Consider the following 22,334-nt stretch of genomic DNA (forward strand, 5'->3'; position numbering starts at 1 on the left):
TCATATTATTATCATACTCCTAGTTTTCATTTGGCATTAGTTAGTATCATAAGCTTTACCTTTTTCAAATTTTCATATTGCCCATTTACTCGTATATCTACTTCTTTGAAATTAATGTTTAATGTAGTAGTAGGGTAACTACTACAAAAAGTCCCATGAAACACAAATTAATATTTTTACTTGAATAATTAAAAAAGTAACAAAAGCACTTAATCAGTATGAAGAATCATATTAACTTACCATGCCCAGTCATTACAAATAAAAACTGTAGCAATTTCGTTGAATTTATGGGCAACTGCAGCATGAATACCGCCCCGCCCCCTCCCGGACTTTCGTTTTCGCCGTGGACACACTGCGTATACGTAATAATTCATAGGCATTGCACACGACATGCAATAACTGCGCAATAATTGCCCGTTGCAAGCAGCTGCAGGCCACGCCCCTGCAGCATGTCGCCCCTTTGGACCTTTGGCCAGTGCCACACAAAAAAAAAAAATAAAGGGGGTTAAATAATGTGAAACATTCAGTGGCATGACACGAAGCCAGAATGTTGCAGCAACATGGGCGCAGGACGACTGGCGTTGGCTTAAATTTTTAACGCTATGGCCGAACACAAAGGACTAGCAGCCTATTTCCAGTCCAGTGCCACAAAACTCTTACGTATGTTCACCTTGAACTATAAACTAGCGAGTGGCTATGTGCGACACTATGGTGGCCCCCTAGTGACGCCTGAATGACGCATAAAAATAAAAGTTACCAACTGCATGCAACAAAATAGTGGCAGAAAGCAGCGTACATATCAAAGCACTAATTAAAAATGCCAAAAAGTCATGGTTGTTCCGTGTGTGTGTCGAGAGGGGGGGGGGGGTGTTGGTAGGGTATGCAGCCCGTAACCGCCAACAAAACCGTCTGGCTGACACGAAAGCCTTTTGGCCTGGTTCAGACCATTCCGTCTCTGTCTCGCAAACGGGGCTCGAATCTGCTCGAGCCGTGCAGCCAGGCGTTGCAAGTGCAACTTGTCGCATTGTCTGCTTCACAGAATTATGCAAATGAGCCGACGCAGACTTAGCCGGGATTGTTGATGTAGCCAAATATTTAGACGAAGCCAGTTAGTGAAAAATCTAAACACAAGCAAGCTGATTACATAGAGAAAAATATAGGTAGTAAAATTATGCGAATTGGTATGTAATTCTATTAGTTGAAACAAACAAATACAATGTTCTGAAGCAGACTACAAAAAGTTCAAACCTTTAAATTGCATTTTGATAACCTCCTTCTTCTCTCAGTGCAATTGTGAACTTTGAGTGACTGACTAAACGACTTGACTAGGAATGCAAGTGCAACTTTGCCGGGGCGCACATTATATATATAGTACGTATAGTATGTATATAATAGATGTGATGTGTGTTGCCTAATTGTCGCCGAGAACTTCCGTTTGCCGCCACGTTCAGCACCCTTGACACCGCTATATGCTATATGGCCATAAGGTTGGCTATACGGTTGGCTATATGACGATATAGGGGTCCGTTTGCAACTAGCGTGTGAACTGGTTGGCGTTGGCACTGACTTGGTGTGCTCCATTTAGACCCCCGCCAGCCAAAAGAGCCATCGCGACATCCCCAGCAAACTGAAATTTATTTAAATCTGTGCCATAATTGTTTTGGGCGCCTGTTGCGCGTCGCCCTCGTTAAGTTCTTCTGGTTTTTCGCTTTTAGCCGACTTTTTGTTTGGCTTTTTTGCTGCTTGTGTGCGCATAAAATTAGCTCCGTAAATTTATTGTTAGTCATTCGCATTCTTGCCGCTTTTGCGTTGTTTTCGAGCTTAAATGTCACAAGTTTCCACAATTTGTTTAATGTGAATAGAGAAGTAGTTTGCTGAAGTAGATCCTTTACCTGCTGACGATTGTTGAAGAAAAGAGTTAGCCATTTAATTGCATTAAATAATATTTATTGATTTCATCATTCCGTACATAAACGAATCGTAGTTGGTAGAAACGAAAACCTGTGCTATCGAATCGAAGTAAAAGTTTTCAAAATGCATTACGTATTACGCATTATCATGAACACGATTCTATGGATATAATATTTGTGAGTGGACAAAATCTAAACAGAAATGCAAAAAAAAAAAAAAAACTATAATAATTGTCAAGGAAGATTTAGTGCCAAAGGTCTGTAAATTGGGTTTAAACTGTGATGGCTTCCTAGAAGTAATGCAGTTTGCATTTTAATAAATACATACATAAATACAATCGTAATCGTAGTACATAGTCAGTTATATTTTTATTATTCTTTGCTCTTTACTTTAAATGCAGCCGAAAACAGATACTTTTCTCCACTCTTCGCTTGATCGCAAATGATTGTTATTAATGTTCATTGTTGGTTATAAATTTTTGCTATAATTAAAAGGTTTGTTTATATGCATTGGTTTTGTTTACTACAATTGGCTATATAATTTCGTCATTTTGCAAGCATTCAATGTTCTTATTTTTCTTTCCTCCACGCTCATAAATGTGTTTAAAACTCCAATATTACGTTTTAATTTTTTTCACATCCGGAAAATATCAAAGGGCGGAATTAAAAAAAAAAAAACTGGGATGAGCTACGGTTCGACGATCTGCTATTTGCTGCCACTTAATTATGCTTCTTATATACTTACACGGTAAACATATTATATATTTATTCATATATGCATGTATAAGCGAATTGCCATTTATCGAATCTCTTGCCGAGTCCTTTCCTTACGTTAATGTCGTATGTCCTACGAGTGTGTGGAAATTTTAATCATATCTCCAATATCCTGGAGTGCTCAATGGAAAGTGGGTGTGTTTACGTAAAAGCAGGTGCTGAGTTTCTTTTTTGCCCTGGCAGGTGCTGATACAAACGACGTTAAGCCGACGTTGACAAAGCCTTGCAAGCGCCGGATCTCTCACTATTTATCTGGTAAGTAACACTAAATGAACGCGGTTATGTTTCGTACATATGCAACTATGAGTCTGCCACATTTCCACCAAAATTTCCCCACTCGAACTACTTGTGTTTTGGCCACACGTTCCTGTGTCTCCACCGAATCCATCCAACGGCTATGAACTCCTACGACCCTAAGATCCTGAGATCCTATGCTCCCAAAATCCTAAGATCCTACGATCCCAAGCTACCCACAGCTATCCTCAGATCCTGCGATGCTGCAATCCTTCGATTCTGCCATCCTTTGATCCTGAGGGCACTGGACTCGCAGCTAACAGATGGACAGTTGCCTTCCTCGTTCGTACTCTCATTCATTTCAAAAACTTATCACATAAATTTTAATATATTTTTCGTTTGGGCGGAATTCTTAGCGTGTGTTGTGTGTCGCGAAAGCAGAGAAGGACATGTGTATGAGTGGAACTAGTTCTGCTGCGAAAGGCAAAAAATAGACGGATTACTGGCTATAACTGAGGTCAACCATCCGTGCAAACGACAATGATAACAAAGGCGAAATCGTGGCTGGCTGGGCTGTGCTGATTGACCGAAAAATGGGGGAAAAATAACATGAGCCTGCGATGGGTGAGTATATGTGGTGGTTCTCTGTTTTTTGTATTTGTTCTACTGCTGGGATCAGCGGTTTGCCAATTTGCGTGCGATGCGCCTTCAACTATGCTACAGTTTCGTCCTGCTCTCTCGTCCTGGTGGCGCTCCTTTTAGTTATCCTTGATGGCGTGATGTGTGTGAGTGTGAGTGAGTGAGTTTTGCTGCTTCTGCTGTTTGCTATTCGTAGTTCTATTCAAAAACGCTTACTTGGCTACTGCACATTTATGTTTCTGTTTTTGGGTTTTTCGCTGCTGCGTTCGCTTTTACTTCCACTTTTCTTCGATTTGTTTGCAATCATAATAATAATAATATTAATTTTCTGTTATAACGCTAGCTCGCTGATTGGATGATGCGCCAGGGCCAAGGGCTATCGCCATCGGTTGCCCCAGCTGCTGGAGGAGCTGTGGTTTCGCTTAGAAGACCAGCATCTGATCGGCACTGCCCTCCGCGCTGTCCTCGTCATCGGCGCCCTCGTCCTCGTCATCGGATGTGAGCGATGCGGCATTATTAACCACGGACTCTGTTTGGATATTGAACATGAAATTAGAATGTGTGCTCGGATTTATGTGGCCATTTCCCCCGATTCCACCATTTCCCTGCCACTAATCTAACCCATCGCCATCGCCATTGCCATGCATGTCTAATAGCGGTCAGCCGCAGAGCGTCCTTCTTCGTTATTTTTGTGCAGGACGAACGGAAACCCCTTTGCAGCCATTTCATGTGTTATGCATGGCGTATGTGCGATATTAATAGGAAAACTCAATTACCGATCCCCTGGCAATGTCCGCGCTGTTGGTCAGCACAACTTGTCCGTGTGCTCCTGACAACTTTAACAACCTTAAGTGCTCGGTTAAAATCAACTCGGCCCGGGAAACCGAAATACCGTTATACTGAGAGTATAGGCCAAGTAAATGGGACGGCAGAGATAAGCAGATTACGTATACGCACCGGAGTGCGAGGTGTTCTCGCTGCCGTTAGCCGGCTCGAGCATTGCGGCAGCTGAGTTATGCCAGCACTGGGCCATAAAAGCTGGCTTAAAGGCTGATATTTCAATACGGTTGGATGGGCCAGGACTCAGGTGGCTAACCATGGGTGGGCCCGACACAGTTCGATTGCCACGAAAATCGGTTAAGGAAGCACGAGTATTATGCTGGACTATTTCATCCAACGGTATTCCGCATTAATTGGCAGCGGCTACCAATTGCAGCGAATGAAAACCATTGAGGATTACAGCCGCCCATGAGCATTTATTCCGCATAATCGATGGTCTTAGTGCTCTGTATTAGGGTGTATCGGTTTGAAAGTCATATTTAAATAAATGAATGTTTGGGACCACAACTTTAAACATTCTGCTTTAAATATCCTCATTTGCTAAATGGTTTGGTTTGTTAGATTCCTAGAAAAGTGTGTGTGAACTGTGTTTCTCTCCACTTTCTGTGTTCTTCAGAAACATCAGCTGTGTGCAAATAGCAACTGACCAGCTTAACCCATTTCCACTGTTTCTCCCCCGCTGATTATGGCCTTTTGAAACTTTGTTGGCCCTTTGTTATGACCCCCGCCAAATGGTTGGGTTAAGTGTTTGCATCCTGCTCCCTTATCCTGCCCTGCCCCTCATCCCAACCGAATCACAAAATCCCATCTCGCCAGGTACTCACCGCAATTGGGTTTGCCGCGTGTGCGTGTGTTGGCGAACTCCACTCCGTGCTTGTCCACGCACCAGCAAACTCCCACGGAATTGTGGCACTGGGTAGGCTTGTAGAATCCCTGGATGTCGCAGTCCGGTGCGTAGGCTCCTAATTAGTTAACAAACGCCGGAGAGAGAAAAAAAAGCGCAACGTTTTAGTGGGGCAACTTGATGGGGCACAAATGGTTGGGTTAGTTTTTGGATTTGGTGAGAAGCGGCACAAGCAAGTTGTTGCTGGATCTATTTTGTTTTGGGTTTGGGGTCGTGTGGCGGGCGAACAAAGTAAGAAATTATATAGTTGGTATATATATATATATATAATACTGTATAGAAGGGGGTCTTCCAAAAAGGCAAACACAAAAAGCATTGGACAGTGGCGGTTTCTACAGCGGGTAGCAAGAAAAGGGGGTTCAGAGTTTACGGAAAAGTTCTGTGTGGCTGTTAAAAGTGTTTAATTTGCTGGCTTAAAAGTTGAAGATATAGAAAAAACGGGGTAGCGAGCACAAAACGAAAGTTGGCAACGAAAGCGGCGCGAAAAAAAGGTTACTTCTGTTAACTGCTGTGTGTCAGTGTGTGTGTGTGTGTTTGTGTGTGTTAGGGTGTTTCTCACAAAAGTGTATAAGTGTAAGTGTGTCAGGGTTTCTATTTAGCTGTCAGGCGCTTAATTATAGTTTGAAAAAGGTTTCCAACGCGTGTAAAGTAGGAGCAAAGAGTGTCAGACAAACAAACACTAAGCGGGCAACAAAGCGCCGTCCGAAAGAGATGGCAGATAGCACGACAGAAAGAGACGGAAACAGAGGCAGCGACAGAGATGGCAATAGAGGCGGCTGAGTGAAAGTGAAAGTGAAAGTAACGAAAACCCAATGAAACCAAATTACTCTTTGCGCGATTACTATCGCTTCACGTTTGGTTTCTCGTTTTCGGTCTTAGGTTTTCTTTCAATTGACTTTTAATGTAATTTCTTCTTTTTTTTTGTTTACTATAGGTTGATGTTTGTTCGGGGGTAGAGGGAATATACATAACTAAGGCCCAGGACCCCAGCACAACTCATACGAATATAGAGAGAACATAGAAGTATTAGTGTTATGTAGCCAGAGAAATGTCCACCTGTACCTATCTCACCTGCAAAGTCGCCGGCGATTCTCCGGCGCACAGCGGCACATGGACGATCCGTCTTCTCGAAGCATCTGCACCATTCCCGTGTGTTGATCGAGCTATCCGTGTCCAAGTCGCAGGTGTCGATGAATGGCTTGATGCAACGCTCGTTCTGGTCATGCTCCAGGTCGTACATCTCCTGCAGCGACAGCTGCCCGTCGTTATTCAGATCCAGGTGGCCGAACATCCACTTGGCCTCCGTCTTGCAGGCGGGCGGGAAGTGGGCCTTTGACTTCTGGCTGTGCTGGCGCCGCTTCTTGCTGTCCGCCATGATCACCGAGAACCAGTCCAGCAGTCGGTTGCCAATCGCCGTCAGTTGCTGCGGCTTGCACTCTGCCGATTTCGATGGATAGGCTGTGGCAAGAAAATGAATGCATTCTTGTATCATGAATATTATAAATGTATTTAAGAAATTTGAGTTAGCTATTCCCTTCAGACAGAAATTGGTAACCTCTATGCCAACTTGGAATAACCTAAATATTTGATAATACCACAAATCAAAGTCAAACTGCAAGTGCCAGCCAAAATGTGTTCTACATACATAGTATGTATTACATACACTCTGTGTTAATTGGCAATGTCTCACCATTCAAGTTGCTGTTCTTATTGAACTTCTGCTGCTGCTTCTCGACCACCTCGTTATAGTTGCGCATCTTGTGCTTGTCCTCCTGGTACTTGGAGTCCTGCCAATTGCCAAATAATTTGATATGTGAGAAGAGGCCACTGGATATTCTGGTTAACCCACTCACCTTCTTGTAGGCCGTGTACTTGAGGTACTTGTAGTGCTTGTTGTCATATTTGATCTCCTCGGGCGTGAAAGTGTACTGGGCATTGATGTGGTTGTTGTGCCGGTTATTGTCCTCTTTGTCCTGCAATACCAATACCAAAAATTTAACTTTGTTGCATGTCTGTATGTATGTATGTAGTATGTGTATGTTAGACATTAACTTACATTCATGATCGTGTTGAAGTCGTTGTTGTTGCCGCCCATTATGTTGCCGCTGTTCATCATGATGTTGTTGTTGTTGCTGTCCTTGTAGGCCTGCTGCTGCTGCTGCTGCTGTTGTTGTTGTTGCTGCTGCTGCTGCTGCTGGTCCAGGCTGATCTTCTTGTTGTACTTGTTGTTGTAGCCCGAGATGCGCTGCAGCCGCTTTCCATCGACAATCTCTGCGAAAAGCGTTGGCAAAATGGCGGTCAGAAAATCGTTGAAGCAGACAAACTTTTTGCAGCCCCAAACAAGGCATACTTTTGCTTTATTTTCTGGCCAACTGAAAATTGAAAATTAACGTGGCTGGCTGACTGACTGAGTGGTTTTGCGGGCCCCCTTTTGTACAATGGGCGATGGAACAATGGCGTCGGCTACTTGTTAGCCGGCCTATTAAATATTTAACAAGTGATGTGCCGGGGCAGAAATATATTTAAAGCCAAAAACCATTGTTTGGTAATTGGAATTTTTAATTGCCAAGAGGATGAGGAGGAGGAGGGAAGAATGCTAAATCCTCTCGAACAAATCGCATTTAGCTGTTGGCTCAGTTTTTGCAGCATACTTTCATGGGCAAACAACTGGCGACGAGTAAGGCTGTCACAAAATATGCATGCAATTTATTTTGTAGTCAAGGGACGTGGGAGGTCCTTCGTTTTTCGTCGTCCTGCGACTCTGGCCGACTGCCAGGCTGGAGCTCATTATGCGGAGCATTTGATTCCACTCCCAGGAAGGCCGTACTATTTGTCTTAGTCCGTTTGTTATGGTCGTGGAATGGAGGATATGGGATAGACTCACCCTTGCAGGGACAGAATCCTTTGCAGGCGATCCGTATGGACGTCGAATGTATGCAATTGTGATAATCCAATCTGCATAGTGATGAGTAGGTCCTGTTGTCGGCTCCGCACAGGAACGTCGGCTTGGCCACAGGACACGGCTTGCAGTTGCTACAAAAAAGAATGAGGGGAAAAAAATCAGACGAAACAGGAGCGCAGTTAGAATGCCGTCTGAAATCAGAAAAGTAAAACTCAAGGGGCGCAACGACAACAAATAGATGACATGCAAAATTAATTTTTATGCAAATGAAGTCTGTGTCCTTTCCCCACTCTTTCCACATATTTTTTTTTTTTTTTTTATGTAGTGTCTTTGTCCACACATCCCTCCGCCAAATCCGGCGGACAACTTGTTGGACAGGTGAGCGGCAGAAGGAGGGGCTTGCTTATACATTTATTTAAATATTTATTTAAAATGCGCTGCACGCACGCCCTGGCAAACAGTCGAGCCATGAGATTGGCCAGTGGATTGAGGCAAGGACGGGGCGCAGGACGAAAGTTTATTTAATAATTTGAGCAAATATTTAAACTGCCAGCAAACTCAAACGAAAAGGACTTGGGCAAGGCATATAATTTAGCGTTTCGTATATATGACTCCATTTCAGCAATGAATGTGTACGTGACCCATTAGAAGGGGGAGACCATTATCCTTGTGATTCGTGAAATTCATACGCTTTTAATTGACATGACCCTTTATCTGGTGCCAATCAATCATCTTTTAAACTCAAAAGAACAGCTTAACCCTTCCTTCAATTTAGCGATTCTTTTTCCATTTAATAAATAAAACCAACAAAACGATTACTCCAATTAATGGTTGCTACTGTCAGAAGCCATCCATTCAATAAAAAAGGCTTCCGCGAGAATTTTTATCCTTTTCGATGTCGCTTTAATTGGCCTGTCATGGATTCGCTGCCACTCTCTTCCCCTATATCATAATTTTATTCAGATCTATATATATATTGGTATATATGTATATGTATTCTCCCTTGTTTGAACTTTTTTGTTTGGCTTCAAATAAAATTTGCACATTTATTTTTGGTTGTACCACGCCGACTGCAGATGAATGGAAATCAATTTGCCTAATTGCCCCAATTTGGCATTCTTAATTAGTGGATTTCGTCGGGTTTTCAGTTTTATAATTTAAGGAAATATTAATTGAAAATTGGCCAATTATTCGGGTCAAGCTCGGCTTTGCAACGCATGCCACTTGTGTGCGTTTGCTAAATGAATTTCATCAAGACTTGACTAAAAAATTGTTAAGTAGAGAAGTAGAAAAATAATTTAGAATTCAATAAAATGTAAGCACATTTGGATTTGTCGTAGGGCTTCTCGTGCATCTGCATATGTGCCTCTTAAGCTGGCCAATTCCATTGCAGAGCCAATGTAAACGAACCAATGGCCAAAACCAAAGTAAATATATTCTCGGATATGCATATCCTTCACTTCCCGCTGTGTGTGTATGCAAATGTGTTTGTGTGTGTGTGTGTTTTCACTACTTTTAATTAAAAATTCTCTCGCATGTTCTTTTGCACGCTTCCGGTTCGCTTTTGTTTGCCCTTTTTCGCCGGATTGTTTATACAAATTTAATGAAAATTCTTAGGACCAACAGTAAATAGTGAGGCGAATAAATTTGATAATGCGATCCTTGGCCAATGACAACGCCAACATCATTGTCCCGATGACGATGCCGATGGCGATGGCATCTTGAATGGCCTGCCCAGCATCTGCGGTTGCTTTGACCAAATTGCCCATCAAATGCCGCCTCCGTGTCTCTGTGAAAAATGTGTAAATTTTTACTCAAATATTTGCTTTCAATTTTGCAACCGAATTTTCGGCGTCCTGTTGGTCTTCCTTTGAGCGGTAGCTCCACCTGCTAAAATGGCTGAAGCCGACAGCTTCATGAGCACAGACCACAAAACAGCTCAGTGGTTTCGAATAACTGCCAGGGGCAGGCCATCACATCCACACCCACACACTGCCCACTTTCACACACACACACACACTCACATAGCTGAGTTGTGACAGCTTGAGGTGCGATCTGAACCATGGTATGTGTCCTATTCAAGCAAAATCTTCGAATCCCTTTGTAGGGAGTTGCAGATAGAAGGCAGCAAAAGTCAATCGTATTATTTTTAAAGGCAGTACATTAAAAATATATTATGAGTATGTATATGTACTTTATCTTTAGTACCTTTAACTCATCTACTAACTGAGGAAAAAACAAAGGGATAGATAATATTCTCCAACGAGTCATTACAATACATAACTATTTTTATTACCTAATAGTAATATTTTTCAAGGCAGATACCCCCTCTATTCTCGCATTTGAGCCACTGTGCGATGGCATATTGTTGCAACAAACAATGAGCGTCTCACACATGAGTTATGGCCCGAACTCGGTCTCCATCTCCAGCCAGCTGGATGAGTTTTTTGGGGGGGCAATGGGTATTGTGGAGGTTGCCTCGCATTTTGGTCTATTAGAAGTGCCCCCCTATGACGATGACGACCCTTTTACTGGGGCAGGTCTTTTGTTTGAGTTGCGCCTGAATGGAAAGACGAGAACTGGAGCAGCTCCTGCTGCCACGATGAGTGGCAAATGCTCTGGCTGTGGCTATATGGCTATATGGGTATATGGATATGTGGCTATGGATCAAACTATTGATTTTGCCAACGGCTTCGTGACACATTCATATTTCATGCCATTGACATAGATACACATGTGGGTATGCAAAGCGTGGAATATATATGTATATACATATTCGTAAAAGCAAAATTGAAAAGGAAAATTCGTAAACATAAAAGTAGAGGGAAAATATGTCAAAAGCCATTGTTAATATCATCGCTGGGAGCTGGGTGAAAAAATGGAGAATGTGGTCGGGCGCGTGATTTGCCTATAGATTGATTTTTACACACAAACACCCACCACTCGCAGTTGTTTGCCAAGTGGATTTTAATTCAATTACAGGCGCCTGTAGTAAACACACAAAAAACCAGCATAAAAGCATGAAATCCAACGCCTTACTTACTTACCACTTTTTTCGCACTTTTCCCGATAATTTAGTTTTCATTTCAGCCGCCAAGGGATCCAAATAAAAACTTTGCGACATCTCAATTCTTGCAAATGCATATACATACATGAAAATGTCGGGCATAAAATTTAACTTTCTGAACACGACAACACAACCGATAAACTGGACGAACATAAACAAGAAGCGAAAACATTTTTATAACACTCGGATGAAGGATGCATTTCAAAGGATTTCGATGTGGCCCAAAAGTCCAAGAAGTTGGCTAGTGGTTGCAGTTTTGGGGAAAACAAAATTGGAGGAGCTTTGGAGTTTTAACTGGTTTTAAAAAAAAAAACATTTTCTTTATAGCTTTAACACGTACACATTTATTAATTTAATAGAAGAAAGATAATGAAAAAGTGAAATATCATTAAATGCGTAAACAAGAAGATTCTTTAGTTTTTTTTGTATTAAAACATTTATAAGTATTTCTTTTTTCACCTGTAGTACATGGAAATATTTGCAATAAAAGCTTTTAGAACATTGATAGAATGTTGTGTGCGTTAAAAAAAAAACATGCAAATAACGCTGTTTTTTTAGGGATGTCTTTGTATAAAAATCCTTGCAAATGTGCGAGAAATTTTATGAAATATTACCCAATATTTTGCGAAAGGATATCGACTGTTTGTTGCTAACAACTTCCGCTCACAACCCTTTTCCCGTGCAAACCCAGGCCAATCAAGCCTTGACACCGACTCGACTTTGACTTCATTTTCCGGACTCTGCCGCTGGCACACCTGATCCAGCTCCTGGCTCCTGCTCCCACTCCATAGCCCAAGGCACTGCCCCTTTTGGTGTCCATTCTTTGTGTGGAGGCCCTGCTCGCGTGCCAGTCCACAATTTGGGTTAGGGTCAAAGCGATAACACGGAACAAGTCAAGGGATCCGACGACGGCACGCGTCAAAGGGTAAAGGCCGTAAAGCTGTCGTTGCGGCCCATTGAACCATTCAGCCAAAAGTGTGCCACCAGCTAACATCCAAACAACCAAACACCAAAAAAAGCCAACGACGATAACAACGCAAAAACAGGCCAAAGGCTGCGTGCTAAAAATTGTAGCACTGTGAATTTATTGCGGAATTTTTATACACGATAAAACAATTTGTTATTAGCATGGCGACCGTGGAAATCGGACGAAGTTCGGAGTACGGGTGGCCCGGATGCCAAAGGTGACCCTCTGTCCCGCATCGCCAACACAATCAACCCCTTTTTGTGGACGCGAATTTGCTTAATGAAATGTAAAATCCCACTCAAAGGCAGGCACAAAAAGATCGACACAAAAGTTAAACACTCGAATAATGTACAGAGCGAGAAATAAATTGTTTGAAACACACCTAAAAAGTTAGGTGAAGAACTGAGATATGAAAATGAACTGGGGTCACAATAAACAGTTCTATAACAATTTTTCTAAGTGTACTCACTCCAACTCCTCGTCGTCGTCCTGCTGAATAACGGAAGGTCCTGCAGCAGGCTGGGATAGCTGCTGTTGCTGCTGCTGCTTATCGCCGGCGGCGATACTGTTCTCGTAGAAGACATCATCCTCCTTGGACTCGTCGTCGTCGCCCAGACTTAGGCTCTTATCTTCGTCGTCGGTCTCCTCATTTCCCTGGACACTGGCCTGGGCATTGTTGGTGCCTGTGGGGCTGGAGTTGCTGCTGCCGCCATCGCTGCTGTTATCCTCGTCGTCGTTGTTGATATCCTCCGCGTCCTGGCTGTCCTGATTGTCCTGCTGGTTGACACGCCGCTTGGCCTCCTCCTCCAAATACTTGGCCTTGGTGATTATCTCATCACTGGAATGTGCAATGGTTTGGCATGGGTTTAAGTTTAGATGGCCTTCGGCTCGGACCTCGCAATTTAATTGGCTCATCGGGTCGACACCATCCCATCCCATACCACTTACCGATTCTTGTGGAGCTCCTTCTTCGACACGCAAACGGCACTGAACTCGTCCTCCAGCAGGCAGATTTCACGCTTCTTGCAGTTCAGCGGTCGGCAAAGGTCACCTGCAGGCGTGCGAATATAATTTATTAATAGGTCATACCATATTGTGCATATACACGTATGTATATATATATATAGTTCTCCAGTGACAACTTAATTGACCGAAGCCAGGGGCCAAATGGTGCGCAAATCCTTTGCTTTGCTTGGCTTTGCTTTGCTCTACTACTCACTCGAGGGATCGTGTATCCAGCGCTTGTGCTCGCCCAGATTCTTGTTGCTCTGCGTGTTTTTGTTTATCTGAATGAAAGGGAGAGAGAGAAAAGAAACAATAAATTGTATGCGAAACATTTGCTAGTTTAATTTTGTTATTTAAATGCATAAAAAATGCAAAGCGTACACAAGCCAAACTGAACTGAACTGACGTCTGTCAAAATGCACACATGCACACAAACGCAACCCATTCAGACTCACTGAGCCATCCACACACTTACTCACACACTCACACTCACTCGCACACACACACGGCAAGCACACGGGGCGTATGCGTAATGGCAGTTCAAATGGACTTTTAGGACACAATAGCAATAGCATACAGCACTGCTGGGGGAAAGTTGAAAAGCAAACAGTATCGAGTCATAGGAGAAAAATAGTTACGTGATGGGGGAGTTTCACATGAGTGTATGTGTGCCTTTCTAATGATGATCAATAGTTCATCTGTTATGACAACAAATGGAGCCGTCTAACATGGGATTCATAGATTAAAGCATGGAAAAAATTCAAATCCATCTCGAATAAAACATAAATTGCTTTGTACAATCCGAAGAGGCCTCTCTGCCTGCCAGAGAAATTCATATCCAAATGAACATATGCAAATCGGATTGCAAGCTAAAAAATATGGCATACTCTTGACTTGCTTAGTTATGCGACACTTTGCAGATTTATTTTAATTTAATTCAATTCAGCACGCAGCTTAAGCACGCCCACAAATGGTGTGTGGGTGTATGTCGAAGCACACACACCATTACACTGGGCCTTGTGAGGCGAACCGAAATGTTATTAAGTGCAATGGTGCGTATGCATAATATTTAACTTGTCTATAAAATGTATATTCCACTAACAGCAGCTGCGACAACAACAACAGCGCCTACAGCTGCAAAATAGGCTGTGAAAAATGGCAAAAATAAGTGAAAAAAAAAACAAAAGTTAAGCTCACGCGGACTTGACAGTTTTGCCATGGCGTTTGCCACTGGCCATTTTATTTGGGCTTCGCTGTAGCGGCGGATACTGCAATCGCCGCTGTCTGTTGGCTTAATGAAAGCGACAGGAGCGACAGAAACTGAACTGAAACAGCTGAAAGCTTCCAGCATGTCAGGCTGGCACATACATTCTGCCCAGATGCACCCAAACACACAACGCACACATATACACAAACACTACACACCGATTCGAGCGCGAAATCGCTCAAGTGCGAAGTGGCAATTGCGGGACACACATCTACTGCCAACAAAACGCCCAGCTCCGCCCTCGAATGACCACGCCCCACTCCGCCCAGCGCCCTTCGACCAACTGTAATGCAATAAACTCGTCCCAGGACGTGGACGCAGGCAATTTGCATGCGTTAAAACGCAATTTGTGCGCGTTTCCTGGCCGCGGCCGCAACGTTACTGCCCCGGTTACCCAACCTTCCTCATCGCCCATTCCATCCTGTTGGCCGAGATGCCTCTTCCCAGCCACTTTGGTCCACAGCCCGCGCCCACACATACTCCGGCACGTTCCGCTGGGTCTCTTCATCGCAACGGGATCTCCTGCAGCTTTAATACGCTCGCCTTTGATTGCACGGCCTATATGCACTGAGAAAAATCAGGTACAATAGTGCCTGCATTGGTGGCCTTTAACTTTATTTACATTTGATTGAGAGAAGGAAAGCTTTCGTGTACTAATTCTTACTTATTTAACTAACTATCTTCGATTTCTCACTCTGTATGGACATGTGGATCTGCGGCTGGTTTCGCTGATTGGCCTGGCCGGCAATCTGTGCGGCCAGCTTCTGTGTCGCTCTGTTTGTTGGCTTTAATTGCGCTGTGTTTGCTGCGGTGCCGGTGGTGCTGGTGGTACTGGCGGTGCTAGTGGTGCTGTTGGAGCTGGTGGTGCTGAAATCGGCGGCTGGGTTACCGGTTGATGCCGCTATTCCCTCTCGTTGACCATGCGATTGACCTTATTGTGGCTTTTCTACGGGGGCGCGTGATAAACTTGCACACAACGCAGCTGTGCAAAAGGCAGCACGGTGACATGAGCCACCAGCATGGCATTTTAAAAATGCCCCACTAAACTGGGTCAAAGCACCAGCTGCAAGTGAAACATAATGCAACACAGGCCAGCCGGGCGGATAAGTCAAGCACCAGCCACAGATGCACCACCCACTGGGAAAGCAAGACCAGCCACCACCCACAAAGTTTGCCAGCCGTTTAACCTCTTTGCCAGATTTCTGGCTGTTTAAGTGGCTGAGCTTATTAAAGCCCATTTAATTGGTGGTGCTCTCTAGCGGCGCCTTCCAGCGAAAACTTGACCCTAATTTGGATGGTAGTTCCCCCTAGAGAAATGGGAGAACTAGGACTTGAGTGGGAGTCCTGCGAGTGGAGCACTCCCTTTTTCCACTGAGGGAAACATTTTGAGCTGCTTGTTGGGCGAAAGATAAAGGCGGCATTGTTACTGACGCCATTTTTCTGTTGTTGCCACCACTGCAGCCAGCTGCATTGTTCCGACCAGCTGCCACGCCCCTTGGGCTGGTGGCCGCCCCCCTTTTTCGCCGCATTGTGGCAATCTGTCAAGCTTTAAATTGAATTTACGACTTTGTTTTCGTTGCGGGCTTATTTCATCTTCTTTTGTTTTCTTGTAGCCGCTGCCTCTGCAATTTCTAGCGATTTCTTTATTGTTTTTTTTTTGCGCTCTCTCTTCTATTTTTTATTATTTGCTAAGGGTAGAATAACAAACATTTTAGTGGTTGCTTGAGCTCGCCGCTTTTCCAGCTGCGAGGGAGGAATGTCAATTTTGGTTGCATTATGTAAATGTAATTTTTAAGTTGGCTGTGCCCCCCAAATCGATATCCTTTTCACCGTACGTATGTATATATGTATGTATGAATGTGTGTGTGTGTACATCTCCGTTTGACGGCTTAAGCCCGGACCCAAATCCTTTGTGCTCCATTTAACTTGCACTCATGCATTAATTCAAACCGATTTCATCCCGATTCGATCGATGGCCATATATTTTCTATCCCCTGGCACATAACTCATTGCGGCATTCGGCGCAATCAGCGCGGCCCAAAAGGAGCAAGAATTCGCATTAAAACGCAAATTTCGCCTTTTTGCAAACGAATCTGAATTGGAATTGGGATTGCAACTGGGCGTTGCTCGTCCCAAAATTGTTGTAAATTATTCAGCGGACATCGAATGACTGGCAATGATGCGGTGATGCTCAACCTCCTTCAGTTCCATCTCCTCCAATCAGCCATCGCCCCGGTCAATCAATAAAATATGAATGTGGTCGGGACTGCGGGAATCTGCGGCAATTAGAGTGTACAAGAGATCAGGGTTGAACGAGGCACTATATCCATTGATATGCTAAATGCAGGACCCCGAAAAATGACCAACTGACTGACTGACTTCGCTCCTAAATTATGCACTTCACTTGAAAAATGCATTAGCCCGTTCACCCAGTCGCCCGGTTGCCCGGATTTATGTGTCCGCCTGGATACGGGTGTATATATATACATACATATGTATGCAGTGGGGTACGTGGCTTGTGTGTCCCCAATCCGGCCGAGCTATTATCTATGCTGAGTCAGATGGGGGACTGAGCACATAAATTGCACATTTTCGTGCACACAAAATGGTAAATCAATTCCTATTACTATTACAGCCCAGCGGATGGCTATAAGCCGCCTGTCCGGACTTTGGGCTGGCACATTTCCGTAGCGGAATCCGCCTGTTCCCTGGCAGGCAGCGGGCCGAATCCATCGGAATCCATCAATATATAGCTGAGGCCAAAACTTTTGAAGTGGCCTAAGCCAAGTGCAGATGGAGCGGACTTTGCGCCAGGAAATTGCATTCTTTGGCTGGGCGAAAAGTGTCACTAGGAGTCAGGAAAAAAATCCCCCTGGTTTTGCAATCATCATTGTGATTTGGGGAACTGAAAAGTGGGTAAGTTAATTGCTCATATGTCCCATTCTCCTCCAATGAAATGGACTTATTAGTTATGGACGAGTCATTAAAAGCGCTGTCACTGCCGCTGTCACATGCATAAATTACACCATAATCTCATTTTAATGGTTAATTAAATTACCATAACGGTCAGCTGTCAAAACTGATGTCGCACCGATTTCTGGGAGGAAAATTGGAAAATTGCAACGGCAATAAAAAGAATAATGCGATTCGTGTATTAAATAAAACATTGCAAGCCGCATTTTGCACGGAGCATCAGGTTTCAGGTTTTTGGTTTCATGTTTCATGGCGGCAGGACAATAAACCCCGGGGCCACCTGGAATGGAACGTGATCCCCGGAAAGGCCTAGCCTGGCCGTTATGTTTATGCATCATAAATGCATTTTGCAGCTGGCAGCCAACCGCATTGCAGTCATAAAACATTTGCAACAGCAGCAGCAGCAGCGAGGCTGCAACAAATTGCAACTAGTGCAAGGACTACGGCACCATCCTGGCCAACAAAGGCCACTAAAATGTGCTTACCTATGTGGAAGAGATACACTCGGTTACATGGTTGCAATTCCTATTTATAAACAAAGGGCAGACCACGTCGAGCACTCTTCAAAAAAAAAAAAAAAAAGCCACACTCTGGAGGATTGTTTGGTGGCGGAGTGGTAACCATCTGATTGCTGGCATTTTTTATGTCCTGCATTTGGTAACCGGAAACGTGCATCTGTGGTTGTGGCTCAGAGATTGGAACAAGTTTATTACAAATCCCGGCACATAAACACGGCCCAAGGTGAGTGAGAGATCCTGGTCTCCGATAAAGGTGGAAAGTTATGACCGGGATGCTGAAGGGATTCCGGATATGAAGGAAGCCAACGGGTCTAAATGCATTACGGAAAATCGATTATGTGCCATTCGGCAGCTGCAACTGCTTCTGTATTCTGCCTCTCTTCTGTGGCCATTAATCAGTCAGTCAGGCATTACTTGGCCAGAAATAGGAACTCAACTGAACCGAACTCACAGTGTTATGCGGGCAGAGCCACGCCCCTTTATCTCCCCACCCCTTGCCATGTCCTAATGGGGGCAGTTAAAAGCTTTCAACTCCCAGTGAGCAATGTGCTCCGGCCACGCCACAAAGGCCACAGATATGGCACTGAATGCAGTCGGCGACGAGCGTTAAATGCTCGCTCCGTAAACGCCAATCCTTTAATAAGCCGGCCACGCCCAGTCACACGCTCCCGCCCCTAAAGTGGCGTGCATTTTCACCGATTGAATAGTTCAATCAATTAGTTAATTGCAGTTCTGCTCGACCGGAGTGCACTGCACAAATCGAGGCACTTAGCAGCGGTCATTAGCAGGGCGAGTCCAGAGTCCTTCTGCGGATCCCCATTCCGGATATGAATGTGGGTGTGATGTGATTGCCAGGAAGGAGCCGAGTTAGCCAGCTGCCAGTTTGCCAGCTTACCAGTTGGCCAGTTTGCAGCTATTAAAGTTGGCCAGGAAACCAGATAGCTGGAAATGACACTGGCCAACTCTGAATCCGACGGTCTGACTCACGTGACTTGTGCACAGCAAATGGGGAGAGTTCAATGGTCAAGACTTTAGGAAATCCTTTTCATTTAAATAAATACGATGGAAATCTTATATATCTGTTTTTATATAATGATAAAATAAAGTCACTTAACTAGATTTTCTGCAATTCTCTCTCAACTAGTTTAATTCATTCATGAATACCATATTCTAGCCACAGTACATAAAGAATTTAAAATTAATTTAAGCCTTGCCACATATTGCAACTTTCGTTTATTTAAGCGTATTGCATTTTTTCGCTGTGCAGTTACAATTAAAAATCCTTTAGCTTTGGCACGGAAAAGCTGGCAAAATGGCACTGCAATTCATTGCCACACATCACGACCAGCTGTCCGCCTTTCGAGGAGAAAGTGCAAAAGCGGGAGTGGCAGACAAGAAATTGTCAACCCATCCAACCCAACCCACTGCACCCCACCTAATCATCCACAGCCAGCAGCAACTTGCTTGCCAAGCACACAGAGACCCCGAATGAAGTAGCGGAAAATGAAGTTTTTCCGAGTTACATCGGCAACTCCCAGACAGAGCAAACAAAAACTTAGCAAATTGCAATTCATCGCTCACGCAAAAGGGGCTAAACTGTGGTGGTGGTGCTGTTCGCAGTTGCGCGCTCTTAATAGAAAATAAAAGCAAGGCAAAAATCATGTTTTATTTTCCGCTTTACCCGCCCGACATTCCCATTCCCATTCCCATTGCCATTCCCTTTCCCATTTTCATTACAAGCCATTCAGACGGCGCACCCTGGATTTTCCTGGCAGCCATTACAGCCCAGCAAAATGGCGGCGGCACCCGGAAGTTGGCTGTTGCTGCTGCCCTCTCTTTCTATCCGCTGCGTGTGCCCTCTCACTCCCACTACCATGCCCACTTTCTTATCCTGTCGAACTGCGTTGATGAGAAATGACAGGCAATAACGCCGTTAGCCGTGCTCCATCTGCATTTATCATAACTTTTGTGTGTTCTTTGCTTTGATGGCGCTGCTGTGGCTCGCGGTTATTGTTGCTGTTTGTGTTGTTGTTCGTGTCGTTGGGTTTTGTAATCTCTGTTCCCTGTAATTGCCCAGTGCTCTGCCTGTTGCCTCCTTATCAGTCTTAGCACGCTTTGCGCTTCGTATTCATAGAGATTCAGCACTTCGCGGCGGCTTCAGCGCTCGTAAGTATGCAATGATTTCTGGCTCGGCTGTTTTCTTTTCCACTAGTTAGACTGCATTTTCAACAAGGAACAGTACTTTGAGCCATAAATAATGCTCAATCTGGTCTCTTAGACTTTAATGGCATATGGCTGAGTTACTTGCCACTTGACTTATTATGACTTATTATGCCCTTTAGATTATATATCTTTTTATTCCCACAAAATGTATAAAACAGAAGTTAAAGGAAGTTATTATAATTTAATATTTGTATGCTCCCATTATATAACCATTAATTTTAAGTAAGCATAGTAGTTTACTGCTCCTTAATATGGCCAAATCAAAAAAAATGAAATATTTACTCGAGTAGTTTCTCAGCATATTGAATATGCTTGTAATCTCCACCTGGGCCACACTTTCTATGCTCGAACTATACTGAGTCCCATTTGATAGTAGTGGAGCTGTGTAGTTCAGTACCAATTTTGAATGTAATGTAATTTATGCAGCAGCAAAGCCGATTATTTGCACCGGTCCAAAATGCATCCGAACAAAATTGTAATGTTATACACCCACAAACGAAGGGCTAAATAAATATTTGATTTGCTTTATTGCATCTGGCTATTGGTAGCTGCATAATTGAACGACGAATGCGATTAATTGGCAAAGCAAACAGCATTCGAGGCCATTGAATTATGGGAATTGCGAATGCTAGGCTTAACAATCAAAATTAAAGCCGGGGGATTTTTAATGCGAGTACGTGTAATAATTATCCTTAACGAAGCGATAAATGTCGATCAATTAAATTATGACTGCTAATTAAGTAAGCACACAATTTTTACCGACGCACTTGCATTTGCATTTTCAGCAGCTCTATGAATGTGCATCCAATTTGCAGACCGAGTGGTCCACAATTTTGATGACATTCGCACAAGTTGTGAATAAAAACCGTTTCGAGTGCTTTCGCCTTGTGCAGGCAGTAAGCAGCACGCATACGCACTGTTGGCCAGCACTTTTTGTATATCGATGTCGACTGTGAGTGCAGTTTGCTAAAGTGCTTGCCAAGAGCTGAGCTCCTTTTTTTCGTTCCACCTAATGCCTGACACACACACACACAAATTGAAGCTCTCCAGGCGATGCAAACGCATGCCCTCCGGATTGTCCTTGAGCTGTCAGTCCGCCAGCAACCCAATTCCCATTCCATATTTCCATACTACCGAAACTTTGCCATGGGCTCTGAAAAAAGCTCGAACAAAAGGAAATGTACGCTCTGGGCCGAGGGATATGGTAAATGGTAAATGGCAGAGGAGGATTATATCAGTTCTCTCGCTTTTATTTTTTTTTTTTGCTTTTTTTGGCCAGGTAATGCGCCCATAACGGATTAGGCGATATCCTCGGGGTTCCATCTCTGCAGTTCTGCAGGTTTTGGGTGCTCAACGCAAACAGTTTCCGGCGTTGCCCGGATAATTGTTACAATATACAAAATTTTCATTTAGTTTATTTGCCCAGCGACAACATGTCAGCTCAGCAGCAACATCAGCAAACAACAAACAGGCGCGCCCCCAAGTCACCACCATGGGCGAAAAGTGAATAATTTGGCATCAGATAAGTAGATTCGTGTTTTACTCGACTAAGAATGAACTACTTTAGCCTCTGTACAGACTTATAGACTCTATTCTAGGGACATTACATTCGAATTATGCCAAAAACTTGCCATTTTGGCCCATTGTGCAGCTGAACGAGTGTTTGTGCGCAGGAAACTTGTGTATTTATTTGACTTATGTGACGCTGTAAATGGGGAGAGTACGAGTTTGTACGAATGTGGGGCTTGGATGTTATTTAAAATGCAGACATGTGTAGCCTGTAGTTGCTGCTATTGCTGCTGGTGCGCCATTAAAATCCCAGCAACATTGTTAATGAACTTTTAATGACTTTTTGTGAGTACACACACTAAAACAATATCAACTTTGGCCTAGCAGGGTGTGTATGCGACACAAATCAGAGGGCTTTGGTTTTGTGTATTTTTTTTGGCCCAACCACCTTTTTTTCTGTATGGGAACAAGCGTGAAATCTAAATGCGAAACTAACTTTTGACACACTACTGGGACAACAGACGCAGTGCAGCAAAGTCGGCAAGTGCAGCAGGAACACTATTAATATGCGAAATTTGAATTGGATTCGAGTGGCTGAAAGG

General features: G+C 43.8%; 1 protein-coding gene across 3 annotated transcripts in view; it reads right to left on the reverse strand.

Moving 5' to 3' along the window:
- Positions 1-1,873: 1,873 nt before the first annotated feature.
- Cow (Carrier of Wingless) overlaps positions 1,874-22,334 on the reverse strand; it is a 42,215-nt gene continuing 21,754 nt past the window's right edge. Inside the window, exons 2-11 of one of the 3 annotated variants that reach the window (NM_001104413.3) lie at positions 13,457-13,523; positions 13,186-13,288; positions 12,707-13,075; positions 8,186-8,334; positions 7,358-7,572; positions 7,155-7,274; positions 6,992-7,088; positions 6,373-6,759; positions 5,222-5,359; positions 1,874-4,086 (exon numbers count right to left, since the gene is read on the reverse strand). In NM_001104413.3, the coding sequence (NP_001097883.2) occupies positions 3,980-4,086; positions 5,222-5,359; positions 6,373-6,759; positions 6,992-7,088; positions 7,155-7,274; positions 7,358-7,572; positions 8,186-8,334; positions 12,707-13,075; positions 13,186-13,288; positions 13,457-13,523 (1,752 nt within the window). In that variant the 3' untranslated portion in view covers positions 1,874-3,979. Of the gene's footprint in view, positions 4,087-5,221; positions 5,360-6,363; positions 6,760-6,991; positions 7,089-7,154; positions 7,275-7,357; positions 7,573-8,185; positions 8,335-12,706; positions 13,076-13,185; positions 13,289-13,456; positions 13,524-22,334 lie in introns of all 3 variants that reach the window. The other 2 variants (NM_001170224.2, NM_001275928.1) reach the window with 2 other exon arrangements.

The sequence above is a fragment of the Drosophila melanogaster genome, chromosome 3R (assembly GCF_000001215.4).
Source record: "Drosophila melanogaster chromosome 3R".
Classification (NCBI taxonomy): domain Eukaryota; kingdom Metazoa; phylum Arthropoda; class Insecta; order Diptera; family Drosophilidae; genus Drosophila; species Drosophila melanogaster.